The 25,072-nt window shown below is 40.4% G+C and overlaps 1 protein-coding gene across 1 annotated transcript in view; it reads right to left on the bottom strand.

The window, feature by feature from the left end:
* The window catches only part of LOC120564412 (spondin-1-like), a 483,039-nt gene that overhangs the window by 224,460 nt on the left and 233,507 nt on the right, over positions 1–25,072 (bottom strand). The window contains exon 6 of the mRNA XM_039809345.1: positions 17,328–17,476. Within this exon, the coding sequence (XP_039665279.1) occupies positions 17,328–17,476 (149 nt within the window). The remainder of the gene's footprint in view (positions 1–17,327; positions 17,477–25,072) is intronic.

Raw genomic sequence — 25,072 nt, 5'->3', positions numbered from 1 at the left:
ATAAACTACCTGAATGCCTTTTACCCGACTGGTGTTCCACACTCAACACTGCTGTCTTTGGACGGCTATATTAGATGGAATTATAGTAGACAAGAAAAGATATTCCTCTTTTTGCTCAGGGACCCCCTGGAACCCCCTCAAGGACCCCTGGGAACCACTTTGGGAACCACTGTCTAAACAATATGATGTCTTCCTGCTGTGTGCTGCAGCACTGACAAGTTTAAAGAAGTACCTCTCTGACAAAGAGGTTCTGGCTTGTACTTACATCATCACAGTAAACACTCCCAGGCCTCGTCTTCCCTGTCTGTTTGTCTGTCTGCATCTCTGTCTGGCAGTCTGCCTGTCTTGTGCCGGGCTTAGGCCTGTGTTAGTTAGGGGAGCACAGGGTGGCTCTGGGCTGTCTTAAGGCTTTGTCCACACATCACCACAGCTGATTGTTCTTCTGGATGGTTAGGATTCTCAGCTAAGACAGGGATTACTGACCCATGTCGGCTTCCCACCTTCAGCAACCACTTCGATGCCAGTCTGAACTTAGATGCCCCAGAGAGTTGAAAAGGTGTGAATGTGTGCTTTAGTTTGCTTGTGTCTAAAATCATGAAAAGATAACTCCATTGTCTTCTTTGAGTTTTAACAACCATAGAAAATGTACAAAGTGTGTGAATGTGCATGCGGACACACAAACACTGCAATGAATATGAAAGAAAAGACATTCTTATCAGTCATTCTGGGATGCACTTTATCACCCAATTCCATTAATTTGTTATCACTGATCGGCCATTAACGCACCATCCCTCTCCATCTCTATAGCTCTGTGTAAATCTCTATGGCAGCAAGAACACATGCAGCCCCCACACACTATACACAGCCAGATAGTCTGTCAGGCATTTTGCTATCTATTCTTTTTAGAAAAATTATTTTCACTCTGCCTCTTGATGCAGTAATAGTCATTTGCGCTGTGTGTTGTTCATTACAGTACACACAAAGTTTTGGAGGTTATTGAGACCAACACCGCAAATAAATAAAAAATCACATCTATATGGTTCTATCTGATGCTGTATTGAGTTGTAGGCAACCTTTAGCTCAAAACCTAAAAGGCTGAAAAGATATGCTGAAACACTGTAATCAATTTCAGCATTTTTATTTTGGCAAGTAAACTAAATGGTAAATATAGTCTCAGTGCACAAGATTACATCACATTTTTTCAAACGAGACTTGGGTCACGATACCAAAAATTCAGTAGTCGGTGCCAATACCAGTAAAATAACACGATTCTCGATGCCGATTTCGATACCACGGTAAAAAAAGGATTTTCTAAGATTCCATGTACTTTAACTTGAAACATGAATGTCTTTATCAAAATATTTGAAAAATATCAATGTCAGGAGAAGCACGTGACCGGCGGCCGCTATGCTTGCAAGAAACTGAGCTCCTACACTCGCCTCCGTATTTCATTAAATAACCAGGTCTATTACTTTTTCTTCGACGCCAAATCGACTCTGTGACTCGGTGAAACGCCTGAAGGCACGAAAGAGCGGGTGTCATCGCCTGGGCTGTCTACTCGTTTGGAGAAATTCGCTAGCATGTCTGCAGCTAATGGAGTGCTGGCTAATGTGAACACGTTCTCTTATATGGAGGAATTAATCGACCGGGTCTTGGAGAAGCAGCTAAGTGTGCTTAAATCAGTGCTTTACAGCACAGTGAAGGAAGTGCTGGCCGAAATGAATGCCTCACTCCTCATTTCCACAGCATGCATAACGGCTGCGGACCGGCTCCACTGCGTGTCTGCTGCGTGCTCCGCCGTCCGTCAATACCAGTGTTGTAATGTAACGGAGTACAAATACTTTGTTACTGTACTTAAGTAGAAATTTCACGTATCTGTACTTTACATCGCTATTTAAATTTATGTCAACTTTCACTTTTACTCCACTACATTTCCTAGATAAAATGTATAATTTTACTCTGTTATATTTCCACTAAGCATCTTCGTTACTCGTTACTAAAAAATAAAATTAGAAGAAATGTGTGCGACTGCAATAAGGGAGGTTTGGCGAATCACTGCTCCTAGATTGCATTACGCACGCTCCGCACGCCGCACGCCGCACGCTCTATTTCAGCGCTTGTTTGTTGCTAAAGGAGGAGGACGCACAACTGAAACCACCATGGAAGCACCAGCACCTACTGGAGGACCTCCCGTTATCGTATGCTGTTTGTTCTTTGAACTTAAGAGAATTGTGCCTGAAAAGTCCTAGAAAAGAATGTGATTTTGATTTGATGAGTGAGATTAAGAAGATATGGGAACCCTGAATATGCTTTATGCTTTACTATAAGAAAGCCACAATAAAGTTCACAATAAAAGTTCTAACCGCTTGCTTTAAAAAAAAAAAAAACTTTTACTTCAAATACTTAAGAACATTAAATATCAGAAAATTACTTTTGATACTTCAGTATATATCAGATACTTTAAGACTTTTACTTAAGTAATATTCTAAAAGGTATTTTAAGGTAAAAAAATTTTTTTTTGTCAATTTGGCCCTAAATTAACACAAGGGTTAACATAAGAATTCACTAGACCTGTTTCAATTAACCTGTGACTTAAGACAGGAGGTGTAGTTTTGAGGTGTAGTTTTGAGCTGGAGTTTTGCGCAAACTGCGTTTGATGTGGTCACGCATCTTACAAATAGGAGAGGGGGTCTGCGGTCTCAGAGGGTTAGGGGATTTATTTTACTTTTCATGTTTTTGTCACACCTTGCTCAGAGATAACAGTTCAACCTTTGCTACAGATTTGTCAGCAAAAGGGTATGGTACTCGAGACACGTATGCGTTTCAATTTTGAAGATGGCTGAGCTTTCAATCCTTTCAGTTAACATCAGGGGGGATAAACAGGCCGATCAAATGAGCTAAATTCCTGGATTATTTAAGAAGGAAAAACAGACGTGGCACTTATAGAAGAGTAAAAGAGATGTAAATCATCTACAAAATAAATACTTTAAGGTTGCTGCCTCATCTGGTGACGACCCCAAAACCAAGGGCTCCATCGTGCTACTGTCGTAGAAATCAGCACTTACCATAGACAAAAGCAGTAAAGACTCTTCAGGCAGGATATCTTATATATGTACCACGATAAGGAGTAGGAAAATAGCCTTTGTATCTAACCAATGAATTGCTCTCTCTCAATGAATATTCACTAATTACATGGGGAGACATGAATGCAGTACTATATTTAAAACAGGATAGATCAGGGGTCAATCACACAAAAGCCCAAAAATGCATATCGGACATGTTTAAAGCAGTTGTGGAATCCCACCATCTTACAGACATATGGAGGATGCACAATCCTACAAGCAAGGATTACACTTTCTTTTCCACCCGCATCGATTATATTTTGTGCTCCAATGAGTTTAAGGCAATGTTCCACACGATAGCAATAGAACCAGCAATTATGTCTGATCACAATGCACTGATAACCACATTCCGTTGTGATATGTTAGGAGAAAGATCTAGGAGGTGGCAATTTAACAATTCCCTTCTCCAAAACACAGCTTTTTACACAGAGTTTAGAGCTAAGATGGCAGAGTTTATATCAATCAATACTGACTTCGGATTTCACATCTTCCTTTGCGGTCAATTTGAAGAAAAAGAGAGAGGCAAGGATTGCGGAGTTGGAGGAACTTGGTAAATCGTTAGAACAGTCTCTAAAGACGTGTTTTTCTAAATCTACACATACTCTTTTAGTCACAAATTGAACAGAGCTAAATTATTTGCTAAGAAGGAGAGCTGAATTCATAATGCACAGAGTGAGGCAAAATTACTATTTTAATGGTTGCAAACCAAGCCAATTGTTTGCTCTGAAATTAAAACAAAGCGAATCCAGAGCTGCTATCAACAGCATCTGCACAGACAGAGGTATCTCAACGAATCCTAAAGATATCACCGCCACTTTCCAATCCTTTTATTCAAAGTTGTATGAATCCTCCTGCAATCTGGATCCGACACAGTGCCAAATGTTCCTGAAAGAGCTAAACCTGCCTCTTCCTGACCCAGAGGAGGCAGACAGAATTCCATCAGAACTTCTGCTTCAATACTTTGACATACTAGGACCTACCATCTTACAAACTTTAACCTCGGCCATAGAGAGGGGCACCTTTCATCAACCATCCAACACTGCACTAATTTCAGTCATGCACAAAAAGGGTAAAGATCCTACGGAGTGCTCAAACTACAGGCCCATCAGCCTCATTGGGACGGAAATTAAGCTCTATTCCAAAGTCTTGGCACTATGCCTACAACGCTTTATTGAGAAGCTAGTCCACCCTGACCAATCAGGGTTTATACCAAAGCATCACGCTGCAGACAATATATGCAGATTATTCCATGTAATAGAAGCCAAAAACCTTCCAACAACGGCAGCAATTTTATCACTAGACGCGGAAAAGGCTTTTGACTGCCTAGAGTGGAACTACTTGTGGCAAGTAATGAAGAGGCTTGGTTTGGGAGCCAAATTCATTGACATGGTATGTACTTTATATGCGAATCCCACGGCCATAGTCTCAACCAATGGCCTGCATTCACAGCCATTCCCCGTTGCACGGGGCTCGCGACAGGGATGCCCGCTATCTCCCGTGCTATTTGCGATCTCTCTGAACCATTAGCCCAAGCCATAAGGCAAAATAAAATATTCTCGGCCTAATTTACTAACACTAGCGCAGTTTGCACTGCGTCTGTTTATGCGAGTTCGGTAATAGCGCACGCTATGCTTCCACATTTTGCATAGTATTTATCAACCCTGACACCCATCAGGCAATCAGCGTCTTTCTCCGGCCACTATACCGTAAATTGTGCTGTAGCAAAGCGGTACTTGTGCTATGATATGGCTGAGTGCAGACTGCGATATTCCCACTGCTGATTAGGGTTGGGTACCGAAACCCGGTTCCTATGCAAACGGTAGTATTCGGACTGGATTAGAACGCGAATTTCGGTTCCTCATTTCGGTTCCGACTGCAATATTTTCCCTCTGTCGCTCCAGACAGCGGCAGCCTCTTTTTTTCTTTCTCCCTTTTCTGCCGAGTGGCGCACGGGCCCGCGCTATTCCCCCGACATGCACTCTACAATCCCTGCTGATAGACGGCTTTTTGTACACGCTCTGAAACGGACGTAAAAATATTACACTTTCTCTGTAGTCTACCGTTAGCTAGCTACCGTATATGTAGGCTACTTTTAAAATGGCATATTTTCCCTCTGGGCTCACCAAAACGGACGTGAAAGCATATTAACCATTCACTGACTGCACGTGATCGCTAGTAAACATTACACTTACTCTGCTAGTCTATCGTTCAAGACAAGACCCTGTAGCCTGGTGGTGGGGGAGGCGAGACAGCCTCCCCAAATTGTCTGCCCTTTAAAACTCCTACCTGGGTGTGTACAGACCTGTTGGACACCGTCTGAGAGAGTTTTCTCCTATGCTGTAGGCCTACATGCCATAAGTCAGGAGAGGTGTAGTATCTTGCCAGAGAAGGCAAATATGGTCATTTTTCTGCAAAAGAACTGCTAAAGTTTGAAGCTGGTTGGCATACCAACTCAACAACATTTATTTTGTTGTTACTTGTTAATAGTGTAACTGTTATTTGTTAAATTATTGTAGTTGTGTGTTAGGTGACTTAGGTTTACTTATTATATATTTAAGTCCTTTAAAACGTTAACGTTAATATATTGTTAAATTTAAATAATTTTCAATAAAAAAAAAAAAACTCCATAAAAAGCCTTTCTTTTATGTCATTTTTCAGTTTTTCAAGAATCGGTTTAGGAATCGTTTAGGAATCGTTTTAAAAGTACCGGTTCGGCATCGGAATCGTAAAAATCCAAACGGTACCCAACCCTACTGCTGATGCTATGACTGTTTGAAATGATCCTGATGCCAATATTTGTAAAGTAGCGAGGAGTTTAACAACTGGTGGAATGGGATGTGAACGCTGAGTCAGAGATTCAATTTCATCTTTGATTTCTTCCAGTAACTCTAATATTGCATGGCTGCTTGATCTGTAACGCTAAATGATGTTGTGTTCACTGACAGTGTGATTCTTGTGTTAAAAATGTTTTCAGCCTCGCCTATGTCTTCATCTTGCTCAAATTACTGTTGCCATTTCACCAGCGGCATAAAGGTCTACGAGGAAACTCGATTGCGGCTGGTTTAGACCTTTTAAGAGGCGGAGAATTTCCCCCGCAGAATAGAGGCGCGCTCTTACTGACAGTCTTTGTAAATACCACGGAATATATAATTAGGTGCACTATCCTCCCACCTTTTTGGGTGGAACTCCCACTTTCCCCACGACCCTCCCACCAACGCATATTGAAAGCGCAACTTGTCTCTTCTCGCTCATGTGGCAGACAATCTGCGATTTTACCCAAGTGCGCCCTGTTTGTAAATAGCCCGCATCGGTTACGTCCGTCTTTGCGACCAATTAGCGCCTGGAAATAGGCGCAAACGGCTTGATAAATCTAGCCCTTAATGTCCAGTTTAAAGGTGCCCTGCCATACAAAACCGTTTTTACTTGCATTTTTTAAAATATGTTAGGTCCATATGTGTTTGTGTTATGTTGTGAATGTGAAAATGAACTGCTACCTCCTTTAGAAATAAGCAGAGAAATCAGGCCAATTACAAAAGCTGGTCGGTCTGACATCATATTGCCTGAGCTCGTTACTATTCATTAGCTCGCCCAGTTGGGCTGGGTAAAGGATTCTGACAGACAGGCTCTCATTGGCTAGCTGTTAGCCAATCAGATTCAAACATCTTAGCTTGTTGAATATTAATGAGAACTGGCAGAAATCGAGCTGAGTCTTCCTGTAGGCTTTCCACGCTATAATGGCTTGAAACAAGGTAACCAAGGCATTTTTTCCGCAAAAAATGTTACAGAGTCCATGGTAGAACTTCAAGGGGTGATAGAATGCAAAACCGATTTTACCTTGTCATAGTTGAATAATGACTGATGATTTAGTGGGTAACTAGGACATACATAGAACCTCAAAATCTCATTGACACCTCTTTCCTCTGCAAATCTCACAATTTGAAACTGCCTCTGAAAACGGGCAAATCTCAACGAGCCCTCCTCATTTGGCTCTAGTCTCTATCTTTGTCACGCCCAAACATTTACATAGGCTACACAACTGATCTGAGGTCAGCTTAGTCTTCTGAATAGGTCACGCAGATCTCAAATATTGTATACATTGTTCATCTGCTATTTTACCATTAAATTCACTTATGAGACTTTTTTATGCGAGAAATCAACTATGTAGACGTCAAATATATGCAAATTTTGTCCGACTGTGTGTCGGAGTTCAGCGGCCGGTGCTGCCTGTGTTGCTGCCTCGCCGCCCGGCCTGCCTTCCTTCACAGATCCCGGCCTGCTGTGAGGTAGCTGGAGCTCCATCACAGCTGGCAGCCCACGGCACTCCATACCCAAGCAAAGTCACCGTTTTTTTGGGTTAATGGACTACCAAACACCGCTGCCCTGACAGAGCTCCAGGGTCTGCAGCTCCCCTCTTCCTGCTAAATGGCCAGTGTGTGTGAGTGAGAACGCGGTCAGCGAGCTTGTTACGCCAGCAATCTCTTACCACAGGTTCCAGTTAATCTTATAATGTGTGTAATTATAATGTGTTGAGTTATTTAAACAAACGATCGGGGAAATAAACGCCTCTTGTTCGTGAGTCTCATTGATAGAGCCTGCGGCTGGATGGAGCTCTATCAATGAGAGCTAGCTAGCCTCTTAGAATTCCTCTGAAATTAACATAAATTCATTAAATTGAAATCGGACACCATTGTTAGCTTTATAAGACCTTGATGTAGATGTTATATAAGTGGCGTGACAAAATTCAAACTGTAAATATACTCTAATTAAGCCGAAAATGAAGCTAACTAGCCGCGATCTGTACACATAGGATTGAAGGGACAGTCGCAGCTAACGAAACCCCTAATGTTCACAAAAATTAATTAAATTGAAATCGGACACCATTGTTAGCTTTATAAGACCTTGGGGTAAATGTTATATAAGCGGCCTGATGAAATTCAAACTGTAAATATAGCTACTCTAGTTATGCCGGCAGCTGGCTGGAATACTCGGGGCTCCACGGAGCTCCGAGTATTCCAGTAGTCCAGTACCCAGGGAAACGGTGACTTTCACTGGGTATGGAGGTTGCCGCTTTCTCGTCAGACTGTGTGGAGCTCCTAGCTAAAGTCCGACACATCTTACCAAATTTGCAATTAGCCATACATTTTCGTAAAACGGACCATATTTGACCTTTATATAGTTGATTTCTCACTTAAAAAAGTCTCAGAAGTGAATTTAATAACGAAATAGCCCGACAAACAATGTATAACTTTGCAGTGTCTGAAATATGAGACCTGCTGTCTTGTCTCCAATGTGTTTCTATGTGGTTCGCTCAAACCAATCAGCACGCAGCTCATCTACATATTCATGAGCATACCATATTTGGAAGAAAAGCTCTTGTTCCAAATAGAGCCATATTCACAGGGTAGTTAAGGGCCTAATAAAATAGCATTTGGGTAATTTTCAGCCCAACCAATGTTACATACCCTATTAGGAGACCTTAAGGAACAATGTGAAATACCCTATATAATCATTCTATCACCCCTTTCAGACATTACCACAAAGTAGTGAAATACATGTGGCAGGGCACCTTTAAATCCAATAACATCTCAATATCGTTATTTGCACATTTTGCTGTATATCTCTGACCTTGAGGACTCAAAAATTCTTGAAGGTCCAATATGTAATATATGTACTGTAATAAATCCAAAAATGACACCAATGCCTCATCAGATATTAAGGAAACATGTTGAAGCAAGCTGAAATACTATCTTTTATGACAATGTTAATGTCAGTATTTTTTCTTTTTGAAATTTACGTTCCGTGACGGAATTTATATTTATGTTTTGGCTTGTGTGTTGTTATCAACTGCCCAGTTTGACAGCTAGGCCGGGTTGCCAGATATAGCTGGAAAAATGTAAACCCAGCGTGCTACAGCTGTAACGTTAGTACAGCCATGAAAGATTCTACCCGACCTAAAAAATAAAATAAAAAAAACCCGGCATGTTTCTAATGGTAAATATTGGAGATGTATTTGAAAGATGGAGACAGCTTAGAGCCCAAAAGGACACAGTGTTGGCTTATTTCCTCCTGAACAGGTAAGCATTATCTTCAGGCTAATTTATCACAGCCCCTAGCGACGGGCATTTTATGTCATTTCAACATTTGTGTACTCACATTGAATTATATAGCTAGAGTACCCGAGTTGGTTACTTGCAAAAACAATTGAGACACAGCCAGTAAAGTGATCCTGACTGGTCCTTGCTAGTCCTGGCTAACGCCGCTATGCTAACCGCTAACATTACCGGAGGACCAGGCAAGCAGCCCATGGCTGTTTACAAAGTGTAGTTCAGTGGCCGGAGCCGACAATGGTGAGTTATTTTAAGCCACGAGAGGAAGTGTGCCTGTCTGGCGTGTGGAGAGGACGGTGAAGTTGTGGGTTTTTTGGCAGTTCCTACTGTAATTCTAAGCCGAAAAAGTTTGTCAGTCAGTTGGGTATAGAGCTCCGCGTGAGCACAGTCTTCTATGACTGTCAATATAGCCAGCATCTAACGTTAGCTACTCCGCTGTGCTGTGAAGTAATGTCTGGCTATGTGAGACAAGCGTCTAGCAACATTGTTGTGGATGCTGCGGTCTCAGCCTGGCAACCAACGTGAACTTCGAGTCTGGGGAGGAGGGGGCGGGGGAGACGACTCTCTCCAGTATTTTGAATTTGTACTGCAGTAACTTTTTTAAACACTAGCTGTCAGTATTACATATTGGACCTTTACGATCTTTAACGAATTTGGCTCAATCTCTGGCTATAAAATCAACTGGAATAAATCTAATCTTCTTCTGCTGAACAACAGACAGGTGACATCAGCTATTAGTGATACAATACCAACCCAAAGCAAAATTACATATTTGGGCATCACCATTCATGCATCGCTACAGCGAGTTGTCCAGGACAACTATGAAACTATATTAAGTAGTGTTCAAAGAGATCTGGCCAATTGGTCTGTGCTGCCGGCATCGCTACGGTCCAGGATTGCTGTCGTTAAAATGAACATAGTTCCTTGTGTGTATTTCTTAAGTACAATGATCCCCTTACCCCCACCAATACATTTCTGGAAGAAACTTGATACCGTAATTCGGTAGTATATTTGGAATAATAAACAACCTAGGCTAAAATACTCAACCCTGCAACGTACCACAAACACGGGAGGCCTGGTCCTCCCCAACCTTAAAGTGTACCACAGAGCTTTTCAGCTACGGGCCCTCAGAGTGTGGATGGACCCCCTCATTTACAGTCCCATGGAGACTGCAAGACCTTGCCTTTACAGGTGTGTGTTCAAAAAAAGTGTATGCTAGCCTATGGCCCTATTATCACCAACACATTGACCAACTTTAAACAGGTAGAGGAACAACTACGCTACACCAATAAGTGGCATTTGAACACCCCAATTTGGCACAACATACACTTAATGTCTGGTAACAAACCTTTTGTTTATAACCAGTGGAGTGACAGAGGTATTTATACTCTAGACCAGCTATTCAATGATAAAGGTATGTTAAGTTTTGAAGACCTGAGAGCTACCTTCTTCCTTTATCTTCGCTTAAGATCAGCCCTAAAATGTTATGGAGTACCATGGGGGAACAGTCTTGAGATGCACCCAATCACAACAATCGCTTGTTGATTCTCCGGTGAGAGGATTAGTGTCCAGGATTTATGCTAAACTGATGCAAGTATCTGTAGAACTCCCAATACTAAAGAAATGGGAGTGAGAGCTGAGCCCGGAGGGGAACGTAATTAATTGGGAGACAGTTTGGAACAACATTTCCCACTGTTCCAAGAACCCAAATCACCAGCAGATCCACTTCAACATATGCCATAGGACATATTGGACTCCTCAGAAGATATGCGTCTCTAAAGTCATTCCTACTCCCTATTGCACATTCTGTCAACCTGAACAAACTGGAAATTTCTTCAGGGAGTGTGAACAGGTACATGAGTTTTGGAATTTAATATTTTCTGGACAATAGTTATGCTTTAGTTCTCTACAGCAAGGATTAACAAAGCCAAGTCATCACCTATAGACCTATGGAAAAACACAGCAGTATAAGTATCAGTACTAATGACCTCAGTGTCACAAGAATTAGAGGAAAGCGACTAGGCAAGGTGTGATTCCTGTTTCCTGTTTTTTTTTGTTTATTTGTTTGTTTTTCTTTCCTCGAGACCGCAGAGGGTGGAGGGTGGGAAAGGGTTGTTGTTCTTGTTCAATTGTGTTTGTCTGTTCTATATGTTCAAAAATATATATATAAAAAAAACAATAAAAAATGTATCTTAAAAAATAATATCAATGTCATAACAAGACATACAAAACATGTGCAATAGAGCAAAGAACAACATAATAAAGTGCAATTAATGGTCATAGTGCAACCACTAGTGTCCCCAGACACATTCCAGACTTCCAGGCATCTTTTCAAAAGGTACTGTGCAAAAACAAGTGTTTCTAACAGTTGCGTGACCAGGGTGGTATTTCAGAAAGCAGGTTTAGTGAAAACTCTGAGTTTATTAACCCTGAGATGAGGGAAACTCTGGGTTTTCTGTTTCAGAAAGAGAGGTAACTTCACCTCAGAGTCAGTTACTATGGTAACTGAGTCTGAGAACCTAACCTGGTCGGGAGCAAGTTTTCTTCAATAAACCTTGAGTTTCTCTCAGTCTCCTCCCTCTGACACAGCACTCTTTCATTTCCTCATTCATTCATTCAGTCTGTATCAGGCGCATTTTAGTGCAGTTTGTTATCGGCATGAATAAAAAAAATTATGTTGGTTTATTAACCATGTTAGGCAGACTATACAATATTTTATTTCTCAAATCATGGCTTTTCCTTTTGTCGATGATCCCGTTGATGAAGAAGCTGCTTTACTTCGCAGGGTGTTATATGTTGGGAGAGGATATTCAAACCCCGACATTTTAATTTTTAGATAACTTCCTATCGTTTTTCTTCCCAGTCGATCAGTTATGTAGGCTACATAATCTTATCATCCTCATCACTAACCCCAGGTAAATATTGGACATGTATTTGAAAGATGGAGACAGCTTAGAGCCCAAAAGGACGCCGAGTTGGCTCATTTCCTCCTTTACAGTTAGCTAAGCATTAGCTTCAGGATAATTTATCACGGCCACAAGGGACGGGCATTTTATGTCATTTCAACATTTGTGTACTCACATTGAATTGTATAGCTAGAGTACCCGAATTGGTTACTCGCAAAAACAATTGAGTAAAGTGACCCTGACGGGTCCTAGGTAAAAGGCGCCATGGAGGAGCAGGCAAGAGGGCCACGGCTGATTACAACGTGTTGCCTGTTCACTGGCCGTAGCCGACAACGGTGAGTTATTTGAAGCCAAGAGAGGGGGGCTGTAAATTGGAAAGAGAGGACCATGAGTTTGCAATGAACATGCCGTTTTTTTTAGGTCGTTGACTCTCGTTCATATTTTTTCGAAAGATATGTACTGGAAGTAGAAGGGCGTGACTTCGGCCACTTGTTCTTCAAAAAATGGGCATCGTCGGTGTTTTGTCATTTTAGAACCGGAAAGTGTCGGTAGTATCGGTTCTTGTGACATCTCTAAACGAGACAACGACAATAAGTCCCCTCAACTTTTATGTGTGTTGGGAATTTAGGGGCACAGGTTCAGTTATTAGCAATTATCAAAGGTATTTTCTATTAACATTAAGTGACAAATATTGCTATATTGATAACTTTATCAAATTACAGTTTTTCACGATTTTTCCAACCTGGCCACCAATTTGTTTCTTTTGCTGCAGAGATTCAATAAAAAAAATGAATGACCCATCAGCCGTTTCTCAATAAATGCATGTATAAAATGCAGGGGATATATTTGAGTTTCAATTTACAATATGAACAGCTGTTCACTTTGACTTTAGCCTTTAAGTTAGGTTAAGAACATGATGTTATCTGTTCTGACATACAGTGTGAAAGCATTTGTAAATTTGGCAGTAAAGATCCATTGTTTTGGTTTTGGTGGAGCTTGTGTGTAAAAGAAGTTCAAGCATTTTAAATTTGAGTTAACTGTATGCATTTTGTGTCAAAGCAACAAGAAATGTGTTAATTGTATAGCCTACACAGACGGATGTTGTGCTAACTGTGTTAAGAGTTTAGGAAAGTTGTTAAAAGTATTGAAAAAAGTGTCATAGCGATCGTAAAAAACTGTAAACAAATACAAAAAACTGAACTGGGCACCACCCTGAACTCAGGACCAATAATGAATACACAGTCTCAGAAGGGGTGTTCTCTTAAAATGCAGATATTAATTGGCTTAAATAATCTCATATTTATAGTGAACAGTGAATTTTATTTTATTTTATTGTATTCTTGGATTTCTCAAATTATAAATATACGCCTGCATACTATATTGCCAGCTACAAAAAACACAGTTCTAATACTAAAGAAATTGTGGAATCAAAATTTTGGCAAAAAAACCTTTTTTGATTCACAAACATAAAAAAAGTTTAAAGACTTCCAGTTACAAAGTCCAACAACTCAATAGCTGTCTTGTGTACAATCGAGCTGCTTCATTCTACAGCTCAATAGCTAACATTCCAGTCACACAGTACACAATTAAGCCATCTCATTCTGCTGTGTAACAGGCTGAAGTTTCCATTGTGTCAGAGCAGCTAGCCCCAGAGACAGACAGAGCCAGCCAAGAGAGGAGTTAGAGCTGTCCGTCAGACTCTAATGTCTCCACACAACAGCCCAAACCTAAACTGACAGGCACACACCACACTGACAGCCCACCAACAACACACTATTGTTGCATTGCAAATCGCCAGGACACACCTTTCAGAGAGAGAGAGATAGAGTGTGGCAGAAGGAGGTCACACAGAGACAGTCATATACTGTGGGCCTCAGCACACAGGAGCAAAATACATGTGACATAGATTAGAATTGGTCCATATGGACAAAATATTGTATCAATATATGTAATTGTGTGAATGCTGATTTGTTATATTGTTATTCAATTCTTTATTTTTATTATTCCGTACATTTGGTCGTATCTAACTTCTGCATATGTTCAGCTACAAAAATAATATCAAACTGTTCAGCAAGGACATTGCTGCTCCTTTTAAATTTTTTTTTTTCTGCCATTTATACGTTTCAAGATATTAAGCTTTTAAAAAAACAAAAAAACATATTTTGAGAGCAGGCTTCAACTCCTTCAAATCCTCTTCCACTTCAAATGTTTCACCTCCTTCATACTTTCACCTAAAGATGCCAAACAAACTTTAAACCATTCACAAAAACTTCAGCTATTAGGCTATATCACAACAGTTTGATATCTTTTACAGTTTTTGTGAAAACACTTTAATGTTAGTGTTCCTTTTAGGATTTTTCTACGTTTATAATGTAGGGTGTGTATTGCGTGACTTACAGTGGGTGATGTAATCGCTTGAGTGCGGAGCCTTGAGAAAGTAATCTTAGTCCCTTCTCTATAACTTGCTTTCACAATTTTTACTTGTCATACATGACTTATATGTTAGGTATTATTGTCTAGTTTCAGAAAATGTGTTCATTTAAGCGATATGAGTTATAGTTTTTGAATTATCTGCCTCAGAACGACAAGACGGTCGGTGGAGCTTTCATTGACGATAATGTTATTTATCCTCATTCCCTCTTGAGCCAAAACATATTTTGAAACTGCTATGTTGGAGTCATTTTTTATTTGTATCTACACAAATTATATACCTATACCCTCGCAAAGGACTTGTGGCGCTCACGATGAGGTCATTTCACAACTGCCACCTATAGTTTAGGCTGTGTGACCCTTCTTGTGTGACCCTTTCTCTTCATTCTCAGTGTCTCATTCTTTAATGGCAGCAGTCTGACACAGCTGACATTTAGTCCTAGCTATTAAAAAAAAACTTGAATTATTCCACATCTTTTTTACATTGTGGTGTTATTCAACTTGTCAGTGAAATTCATACTAATTAAAACCATTTCCACTTTTCTAACTATTGTATACTTCTATTCTATACTTCAACTTCTTCTTACGGATTTAAGCTATTAATCCAGTTTAGCTTTAGCAATTTAGCTATTCAGCATTCACACGCCTTTTCTGCAGGAAATGCATTTTCTAGTTTTCTAGTCCATAGTGATTCTACTTATTACACATCTTCCATCTGCCATGGGAGTCTATGGCAGCCCATAGAACCGTACAGTAAAAAGTTGTGAAATTTGGCACATTGATGCAGGACATCCCCATAATTAATTTCACCAAGTTTTAGGTCTGCACCGCAGGCAGTCTAGCGCCACCAAAGGATCAAAGTTGGCGTTGCATCCATGCGATTAACTTTTTAACCGTATGCCCGATTTTGAACATCGAGATACAGTTCGAATCCTTGGATGACGCTGAACTCAACTCACCCCATTATGTCAATATCCGCCATGTTGGAACTTCCGCCATATTGGATTTGATCATGTCACAAAATTGATGCGATTTTCACGAAACTTGGCACAGATGATCTGCAGACCATGCCTCACAAAAGTTATTCCATTGCGTATTGATATTCGATGGTGAAGCCGCCAAACAGGAAGTGAACTCATATCTTGACAAGTCTTTCACTTATCAACACCAATCTTAGTACATAGGTACAGGGCCCAATTAGGCCTTAGACCTATAGGGGGCGCTGTAATTAGCTAAATTAAGTTTTGGCCTATAACGTTTGATGTGTTTGGAATAAAAACTTACTAGCGGTGTCTGTTAATACTGTGGGAGGTCCTAAGGCCGACACATGCCAATTTGTGCAACCCGGTCTCACGCCAGGTCGTGAAATAGTCACGTTATTTTGATTTATTAATTTGTGTACATGTCACGATTTTGACTTTTATTTTGTGTACACGCCACGAATTTTGAACGTATACAGGTCACGATTTTCGAACCTGCTCTGGGGGACGCAACAACGGGGAAATGAGGCGCCACACGCCAGCCACAACAACGGGACGGGCCGCCACTCGCAGGACGCGATCCCCGGTCTCCGGGGTGAAAGTTCTGTGTTTTTTGACGCATCCACCACCCCGACCAACCTCCCTGCGCGGACTTTCGCCTTATCAACACTGCTCGCTACCGTCATCGTTCTGTGATCACGAAATATCCTTCCCATTGAAATACATTGCTTTAAAATTTGTAATCGTCACACGAAAAAAAAAAGACATTTACGTGTCCTGTCCACGATTTAATAGATTCAATAAACTATAAAAAAAGAACTGACGTAGCAGCACTCCCATTGTTTTGGGGACAGCTGTTTTGAAGCCTTGCATTTTGCAATTTAGCCATTGCCATCATGTTTGTTTTTTAAACCGCACATGGTGATTTTGGGATTTTCTTAGGATTGATGAATCCCACGTGTGCATAATTGAAAGCGCATGCCAGTTGTTCCTAATTAACATAAGAAAACGCCCTGCAAATTCCCATATAAGGACATGAAACTTCCGGTGGACCTCCTGGGAAGCGGGGGACCGCCTTCAAGAGATGGTTGTACATTGCAGTGGTGGAGGAAGTACTGAATCTCAGTACAAATAAATAAATAAGTAAAAGTACAAATAACCAGAGACATATTTACTTTAGTAAAAGTAGAAGATGTCCACTACCACAAACAAGCCCTGGCTTTTATAAGAAGTTTCTTTCTTAACCAGAATAAAATGGAAATATGTTGTTAGAATCGGAATGTGGTTGGTTTTATTCATGGATGTATTTTAAGTTTTATTTTTTTTAACCATGCAAGTAAGCAAATAAAGTGTGTGAAGCAGCGAAAATGGGGAGGAGATGTGAAGCACATATAATGATGGAGACCAACTGCTGATGGGTCTATAGCAAGTGAGATAAACACATATTATGCTCGTTTGAGGCCATCAGCAGCCAACAAGCAAAAACAGCTGAAGCAGTGGTTAATTGGTGGGTGGGTGCACCTCTCACACTCTTCTCCCTTTCCGAGCATGACGTCGGGAGGGCTTTTAAGCACGTCAACATCAAGGAAGCAGCAGGACCTGACTATTATTGGGTGGGTACTCAAACTGCTGACCAACTAGTCCCAGTATTTAGAATAATATTCAACCTGTCACTGGCTCAGTCTGTCATACCCACATGCTACAGGAAGTCCATCATCATTTCTGTTCAAAGGAAAACAAGACCAGGCTGCCTAGACCAGACACTCTATCTGATTCCCCTACCTTCTGTCGAATCTCTTCTTCCATCTTGATAGGGGAGCCGAACTCAGCAACCTGACGGACTCCCTCGCTGGCGTAGCCCCCGTACTCCCATAGCACATAACTTCTGGTGTGAGACGCACCAATCAGAGCCGACCAGTGGTTCGCTCGTCCTGGAAGACATTTTTTTTTTTTTACATTTATGTTTGAGTGGTTTGAATTCTGATAAGTAAGTCAAGAAGGGAGTGAATACTCACTGATTGAATGAGTAGCTAACTGTGTGCCTGACATCCTTTATCAGATAGGAATAATAAACTGTTCTGTTGGTCAGTCATCATTTTTCTTTGGCTAGGAGCAATTAAGTTGTGGTTATACAGGGGGTTATGTGTGGAACTTATGAACAGTAACTTAGTGGAGGTTGCCAGGCAACCAGTGAAGATGCACATAACCCTTCGTTAAAGCAACTGGTTTTTCTACTTTTTTTTTCTACGGATTAACACTGGCACAGCCAGACACTTTAGGGGTACTATAACCACCAGACCCAGTGCCTAAGCGTCTGTATCCTTTTGTTTTTACTGATAACGTGTCATCACTATAGTGCTGCGGTAATCTCTATAACACAATGGACACACACAGCCTCCACACACCATATACAGCCATAGCTTATCTCAGAGCTTACACCCAAACAAAACTGGTTACAGTAACTCTCAGCAGTGTAAAATGTGAAAATTTGCTATCTAATTTTAGAAAAAATATTTTCACGCTGCCACCCAATGCAGTTATCATCTGCTAACGGTCATTTGGACTGGGTGTTGTTCAGTTCGGTCAACACAAAGTCTCGGAGGTTATTGTGAGCAAGAACCGCAAAAAAAACCACATCTCTTTGGTTCTATCTGATGTTGTTTTGAGTTGTAAGTATGGAAGTAAATCGGTGCCATCGGCTTTTGAATTCAAATTTTTAGCACAGAATTTTTTTACAATGAATTTTTAACACTGAATTTTATTTTGCATCTAAATCAGACTTTGAATTTTAAAAGCCATCGAATTTCTAGCACTGAATTTTTTTGCCTATGACATTTTTTTTCAATGTTTAAAAAAAATCTATGTAAAAAAATGTGATGTCTCAAAAAATTCAGTGTAAAAAAATTCGACATCTAAAAAGATTCTGAGTAAAACAATTCAATGTCTCAAGAAATTCAGTGTAAAAATATTCAGAGTCAACATCCGGGTAACCAAAGAGAAGCAATCAATCCCTGTATCAAATCATCCAACATCCAGCCAATCAAGTTACGCTCCTTTGGTCATGTGACGCCGAAACAGGAAGGCGGTGAAGTTCAGGTGAGCTCCGGTCAGAGCTCAGCATGGCTCAGAACACAAATGGTGGCGCTTCGGTGAGTGTACTCTTTATTTACCGGTTGTGTTCGTAAAAGTCAGTAATAGTTACCGGGCACGTTGCACATTAAAATAATTTGTTGAACAATGTCTACAGGGAACTTTTAATGAGGTGGCGTTCGTTAAAAATGTGTCAGCTATTAGCCAGCGTTATATTAGCTAGCTAACGTTATGTTAGCTATTAGTTAACTTTATGTTAGCATGGTTTACTGTTGGTAACGTTACTCACAGTTCTGTGGCAGCGAGTATGATCTGACTGACAAGAAATGTCTGACCACAGTACATTTAACAGCTGGTCAGTTACGAGCTGCTTCACTTTACTCAAAACTGTTTTAAAAATTGTATAAATGGACAGCCGATAATATAACTGTCAACAAACTCCTATAATGCTTATTGAAGTCTAGTAACATTTAGCTCGTTAAAAGTGTGTCAGCTATTAGCCAGCGCTATGTTAGCTATTAGCTAACTTTATATTAGCATGGTTTATGATGTGGCTGGCAAGAAATATCTGACTGCCTATTAAGTTACTAGCTGTTTCACTTAACCCAAAACATTAAAAGAAGGCGCAAATGATTTCATTACAGTGTTAACTGGTAACAGCTTGGGTGGTGGTTGCTCATAAGTTAGTAGCCCCATTCACACTGCCGTTTGCAAAGTTACATTTTTCGCGCTAAATTACATCGCCATCAGTGAACTGAACGCTGGGGACAGAGGCTGTTTTCAGGGGGAAAGTACAAAGTCCTGACGTCCACTACAAAGGACATTTAGAAATGAGCATTTGTCATATGAAAATAAATAAGCTCAGCTCTGAAAACTCACTCAGATATTCATGAGATGTTAACTTACTTGAAACAATAAAAAAACATAAAAATGTTTAATTTAAGAATATCATGCTTATCTAAGCATTTATTTAAGCTAAACTTTTAGGGATGTCCAGGCGCACAGTATACCGACGCATGGCTGAGTTTGATCTGTCAGTTAAGGCATTATCAATCTGATCTCACAGAATTCCGTAAAATGAACACAGGCCCTTAACTCTAAATCCGTGGCAGTTTCACGGAATTGCAACAAAATCCGTTAAACTGCCACGGAATAATTCCGTTAAATGAACACGGATCGCCAACGGATCGTCAAATTCCGTGATGGGCTCATGGAAGAATTCCGTGAAATGAACACGGATTGCCGAAAAAGAAACACGGGCTTACGTGACACGCAAGAAGAACGGAGCGGTTGGGTTCAGGAAAAGGTCGTGGGTGGGCTTACGGTTCTGTGACACACGCGGGACATGCTTATAAAAACAAAAACAAAAAAAAATAACACAACTGACAAACGCCACACTCGGGACGCGAACTCCGGTCTCCTGGGTGACAGTCCTGTGTTTTACCCATCCACCACCCCAACCAACCTCCTGACGCGGAATTCCGGCCTTACATACTGCTCACTACCGTGCTACGTCATCTTCTCATTGACTTTACATTGGCATTGTTTTCCGTGGTGGCCACACGGAATTTTCACACATTCCGTACCACCACCACGGAATGAACTGTTACCAGTCCGTGCCCATTTTACGGAATTCAGTGAGACCAGTCTGGGCATTATACAGCACTATGACTGATGAAGAGTTAGATCATTGTGTGAGAGAGATTAAGTGTAGACAGCCTCACTCTGGCTATCGAATGATGAAGGCCCTTCTGTAAGCCAGAGGACTGAGGGTGCAGCATAACCGTGTCAGAGCCTCCATGCACCGTGTTGACACCACTGGTGTCATAAGCCGTATGGTCCACGTAGGATGTATTGCTCGACGGACCTACTCGGTTCCAGGACCCCAGTCTTTGATGCACATAGATACTAACCATAAATTGATTCGGTAAATTCTTATTAAGCAATCTTTTTGACAAAATGCATACATTCAAAGTGTGTTTGTAAAATATGTGGTAGTTATCAGTATGCACCATAACACATTTGTTATACTGCTTATTTCATGTTATTTTATATGCACCATCACAGCTAATGGTATACACCTAGTCTATTACATTTAGCAACTGTGTGTAGAACACTTTTTTTTATTACTTGCAGTATGTTATATACAGGTGACTAGGGCTGGGCGATATATCGATATAAACAAATATATCGATATATTTTTAAATGAGATATGGAATTAGACCATATCGCATATATCGATATAGTTCAAATGTGATCCTTGCTCCCATAGATATGTCGCCGTGAGGTTCTAAACATACGTCAAAACCCGCCGCCATCTTGGAACAGGGGTCCGAAGCATTCAGATCAACGCTAAAGATGCCGGACTTTTGTACTGCTTAATTATGTTCGATAGAGGAAATGAAAAGAACAAACCGCAATGGATAACATTTAACAGGTGACAATGTGTTTTATGATTATGTATGCCGCCTTCGACCAGCAATCTGAGCTCCGGGGAGGGGAGAGGCCCGTGGCCGGCCGCGTCTCTTCTCCCCGGGCAAAAACACAACTGCGCCCCGCTGCTGCGCGGTCCTCGCTGATCCAGATCGGACCAGCCAAAGACAGAGTTGTGACCGGTAGGATCTTACACGTAGTCCAGGACGAACTGTATGTCGATATCGGTGAAAGTTCCACTAAGTTTTGCCGGTCGGCACGGTGACGAGAGAGCTACAGCGGGCAGCGAGCCGTCTGCGGCTGCAGGATCTGGAGCTCAGTGCCCGTAAAATTAAAAATTATAACGCATAAATACATACAGAAATAAATAGTGGAGGAATGAGCCTGGACATTTCAGTTTGTTTAAACTTCACCTTGAAGCAGAAACTCTTAGTTCAGAAGGGTGAAGTTTCCGTTTGAACTCAGATCTGTGAACCGATCATAATAAATATTCTTTGTATTAACACATTAATTAGTTTCTTTGTTTTGTAGTCGATAGTTCATCTTTCAGTTTACTTAAGTGGAAGCAGTATCAAGTGGAAGAATGGGACTATAACCTAGGCTTACAGGCATGAGGCATTACATTTTGAACAAAGTAGATTATATTAATATCAAAAGCTTAATTGACCTTTGGAACGAATCACAAATAGCCTATGGAGCTTTGATTTCAAAAAAGTTACTCCTGTTATACAGTATTTAGGTTTACATTTTATTGTTATTTGAACAGCTGAGCATTTAATCATGAACCAGGTGAAGAAACCGGTTTATTATTTTTTTGATTTTGCAACTGTTTCTATGAAACTACTTGTGACATGTCATATTTGATTTGGGCTTTGACTGAACATTTGCTCTCACTTCGCGGAAAAAAATATCGGGATATATATCGTATATCGATATTCAGCCAAAATATATCGGGATATGACTTTTGGTCCATATCGCCCAGCCCTACAGGTGACAAATGATTTTTTTCTCTTTCAGCTACAACATTGTTGTCTTTGGTGGTATTGACGGTTTTTCCCGTAAGGTACAACCCGGTCTCACGGCAGTTTGTGTAAATATCAACGTTATTCTTAATCTATTGATACGTGTTCATGGAGACGTTTTTCTCGTTTTTTATGTGTAAATGCCACGTTATTTGCCGGGGAAAGGATGCCGGGAGGCGGCCCGCTGGGGACACGCTGGATGAGGCGGCCGAAAAGGATGCTCTATAAGCCGGGAGGCACATTTACACGAACTGCCATGAGGTAAGCACAGTTGTTTGGACTAAGAGTACACATTTCTGTAATCATTAAATACTTGAGTGTCTCATAGACGTGTAATTACATTTGTGCTGCAGATAATGTATCTTGGTGCAGCTTCCAACAACCTTGCATCAACCACCCTGGCTTTCTTCCTACAATCTGTTGAGAAGTTTGGGTTTCCTCTCAGGTAAATGCATATTTTAAACTGGGAGTTTTTACACTACAACAGTATAAGCAGTGGCGGAGATAAACTAAGAACATTTACTCAAGTCAACTTAAGGTTTTAAGATGTATATAAAATACTTTACTTTGAATAATATTAATTAAAATTGGATTTTCAACAAACTAACTATAGACGGCTGTGTCTCATGTTACGTTGTTTTTTGTACACAGCTGCAACATGCATCTACTATGATGTTCTCCACTACCTGGAAGAAGAGGGCTTCCTCAGCATTGCCAATGAAACACACCTCTTCTGCTGTCACTTTGTGCTTCTCCCACGCCTGCAGGATGACCTAGATACTTTTCGCAATGGTTGGGACAATCATCGGCTGAGAACAGAAAGGAACATGACCCCTAACAAGCTGTGGGAGCTGGGTCGTACACATTACCCAATTCAAGGACCAGATAACACAGAGGTACATACAAATATAATGTGATTTGAATGAATAGTGTGGTTCACGTACTTAAATTTAATTAGAAGCCAAGAGCACATTCTGTAGTATTTGAAAGTGTGCCTACACAGCATGCCCCCTGACCGATGGACAAATGACAGCTTTAAGACATGCAGTTAACCCAAGAGCTGCATCCCAGTCCTTTGGCTGCAATACTTACATTGCTGCTGTTCAATTTTGTGAGCAGCTTCTTGGTCTGTGAATGAACTGACCAGAATGACTTAAGTTTTGAGTTGAGAGAGACATTGAGAGAGACATTCATTTCACTTTAAACACCAGTATTAACGGTTTATTTAATGTAACACAAGGAACGTTAAAAAAGAGCTTTCACCCCCTTATAGTTCACTTAACTCCTGCTTCAATTATATCAGTGCAGAAATTGTTTACAAGGAACATGTTAAACTGCAAAACTTAAGATATATACGTATACCAAGTTTTTTTGTGAAAGCTGAGATTGACAGATGACCCTAACCGTTACTATTTTCTCAGTAAGTACTAAGTCCCCCTATTTGTTGCGTATAATCAGCATATAAACATGATTTATTACAGATGCAGTTATAAGGACATTTTAAGTTTTCATTAATGTATTTGTCAACAATTATAACTTCTTCTATAAAGACATTTTATATTATTACTATGTTTTACTGTACCATAATTCATTATTTGTTTATGAACAAACCAACCTATATCATCAGCTAATATAAAATGAACTATGGGGTTCTACATGAACACATTTTCTGACATGGGTAAATCAATTTTGGTTATATCACATCTTCTCACTGGAAGTAGGGTGATCTCAGTTTCAAAAAGACCTATGCCTAAATAATCACTAAATAATTCCATTTATATGACAAAAGTTACGTTAACCTATTAAAATAACATGAATGAAAAGCTGTGCTAATGAAAAGGTATATCAACTGCTTAACATAGTCTAGACATTATGATTGATTACTCAACTCAAACAGGTTTTAAGTCTGAAGTTTATAGTGTACTAAATTGTCAAAGAAAAATCAATGGCTGCCTGGAAGGTAAGAAAAACATAACAGTGTTGTGTTATCGTTTAAGCCTGTTGTCTTCAGGTCAAATTTGACCCTTTTTCAAAGTTTCTTTATCAGAAATATGGGTTTCTTTCAACCAAATTAACCAAAAATAAGTGGTTCCCAATGACGCTCTTCGCAAGTAAAATTAATGATCACTACTTTCAGAGAATTTTGGGTGTTTTACATAATTTTATAGCATCTGTGGTCTTCCCGGGTCAATTTTGACCTGGTGGTGCAATGGGGCACTATTGTGCTTTACAGCTAATGAACACACACACACACACACGCATGCATGCACATGCAGAGACGCACACAAACCCCCACACACACATACACCCACCCCCACAAACACACATTCATACAAACAGCAGCTGAGAACTACCTCATGTAATGGATCACATTATTGTGCTTTCCAGCACATGGAAATGCACACAAACACACACACACACATAAATGGACAAACATGCACATGTACACGTGTGTGCATGCACATGCATTCTCTCACACACACACAAACACACAACATACTGAAATTGGGCAATGGATCATTATGATTTTCAGCAGATGAACACGCACACACACAGGCGCACATGCTCGTGTGCATGCACACACATGCACACACAGACAAACACACAAACAGTAGCTAAGACCTGCAAAAGATCACGCTATTGTGCTTTCCAGCACATAAACATGCACACACACGCACACATAAACACACACACACACAAATACAAACATACAGACACAACTTCAACCTACAGCTTTGTAAACCTTTGATGTGTCTTTTCCTAAATGGAGACAAGACAATTTTCCGTAAATTTGTTTTTTCCTTTTTGTTAGCTCTCCGTTGTTTGTGAATACAATTGCATCAGTTAATTTTGACCTGGGGATATCTTGGCTAATAATTGTCACATACCAGCCATTAATCTAAAACCAATAATTATTGATGATCCTCATTTTACTCAGAAATTAGGTATAATTTCATGTAAAGGAGGTCTGTTGACCATGAA

This window comes from Perca fluviatilis, chromosome 8, assembly GCF_010015445.1.
Source record: "Perca fluviatilis chromosome 8, GENO_Pfluv_1.0, whole genome shotgun sequence".
Classification (NCBI taxonomy): domain Eukaryota; kingdom Metazoa; phylum Chordata; class Actinopteri; order Perciformes; family Percidae; genus Perca; species Perca fluviatilis.
This window is presented reverse-complemented; position numbering and strand designations above follow the sequence as displayed.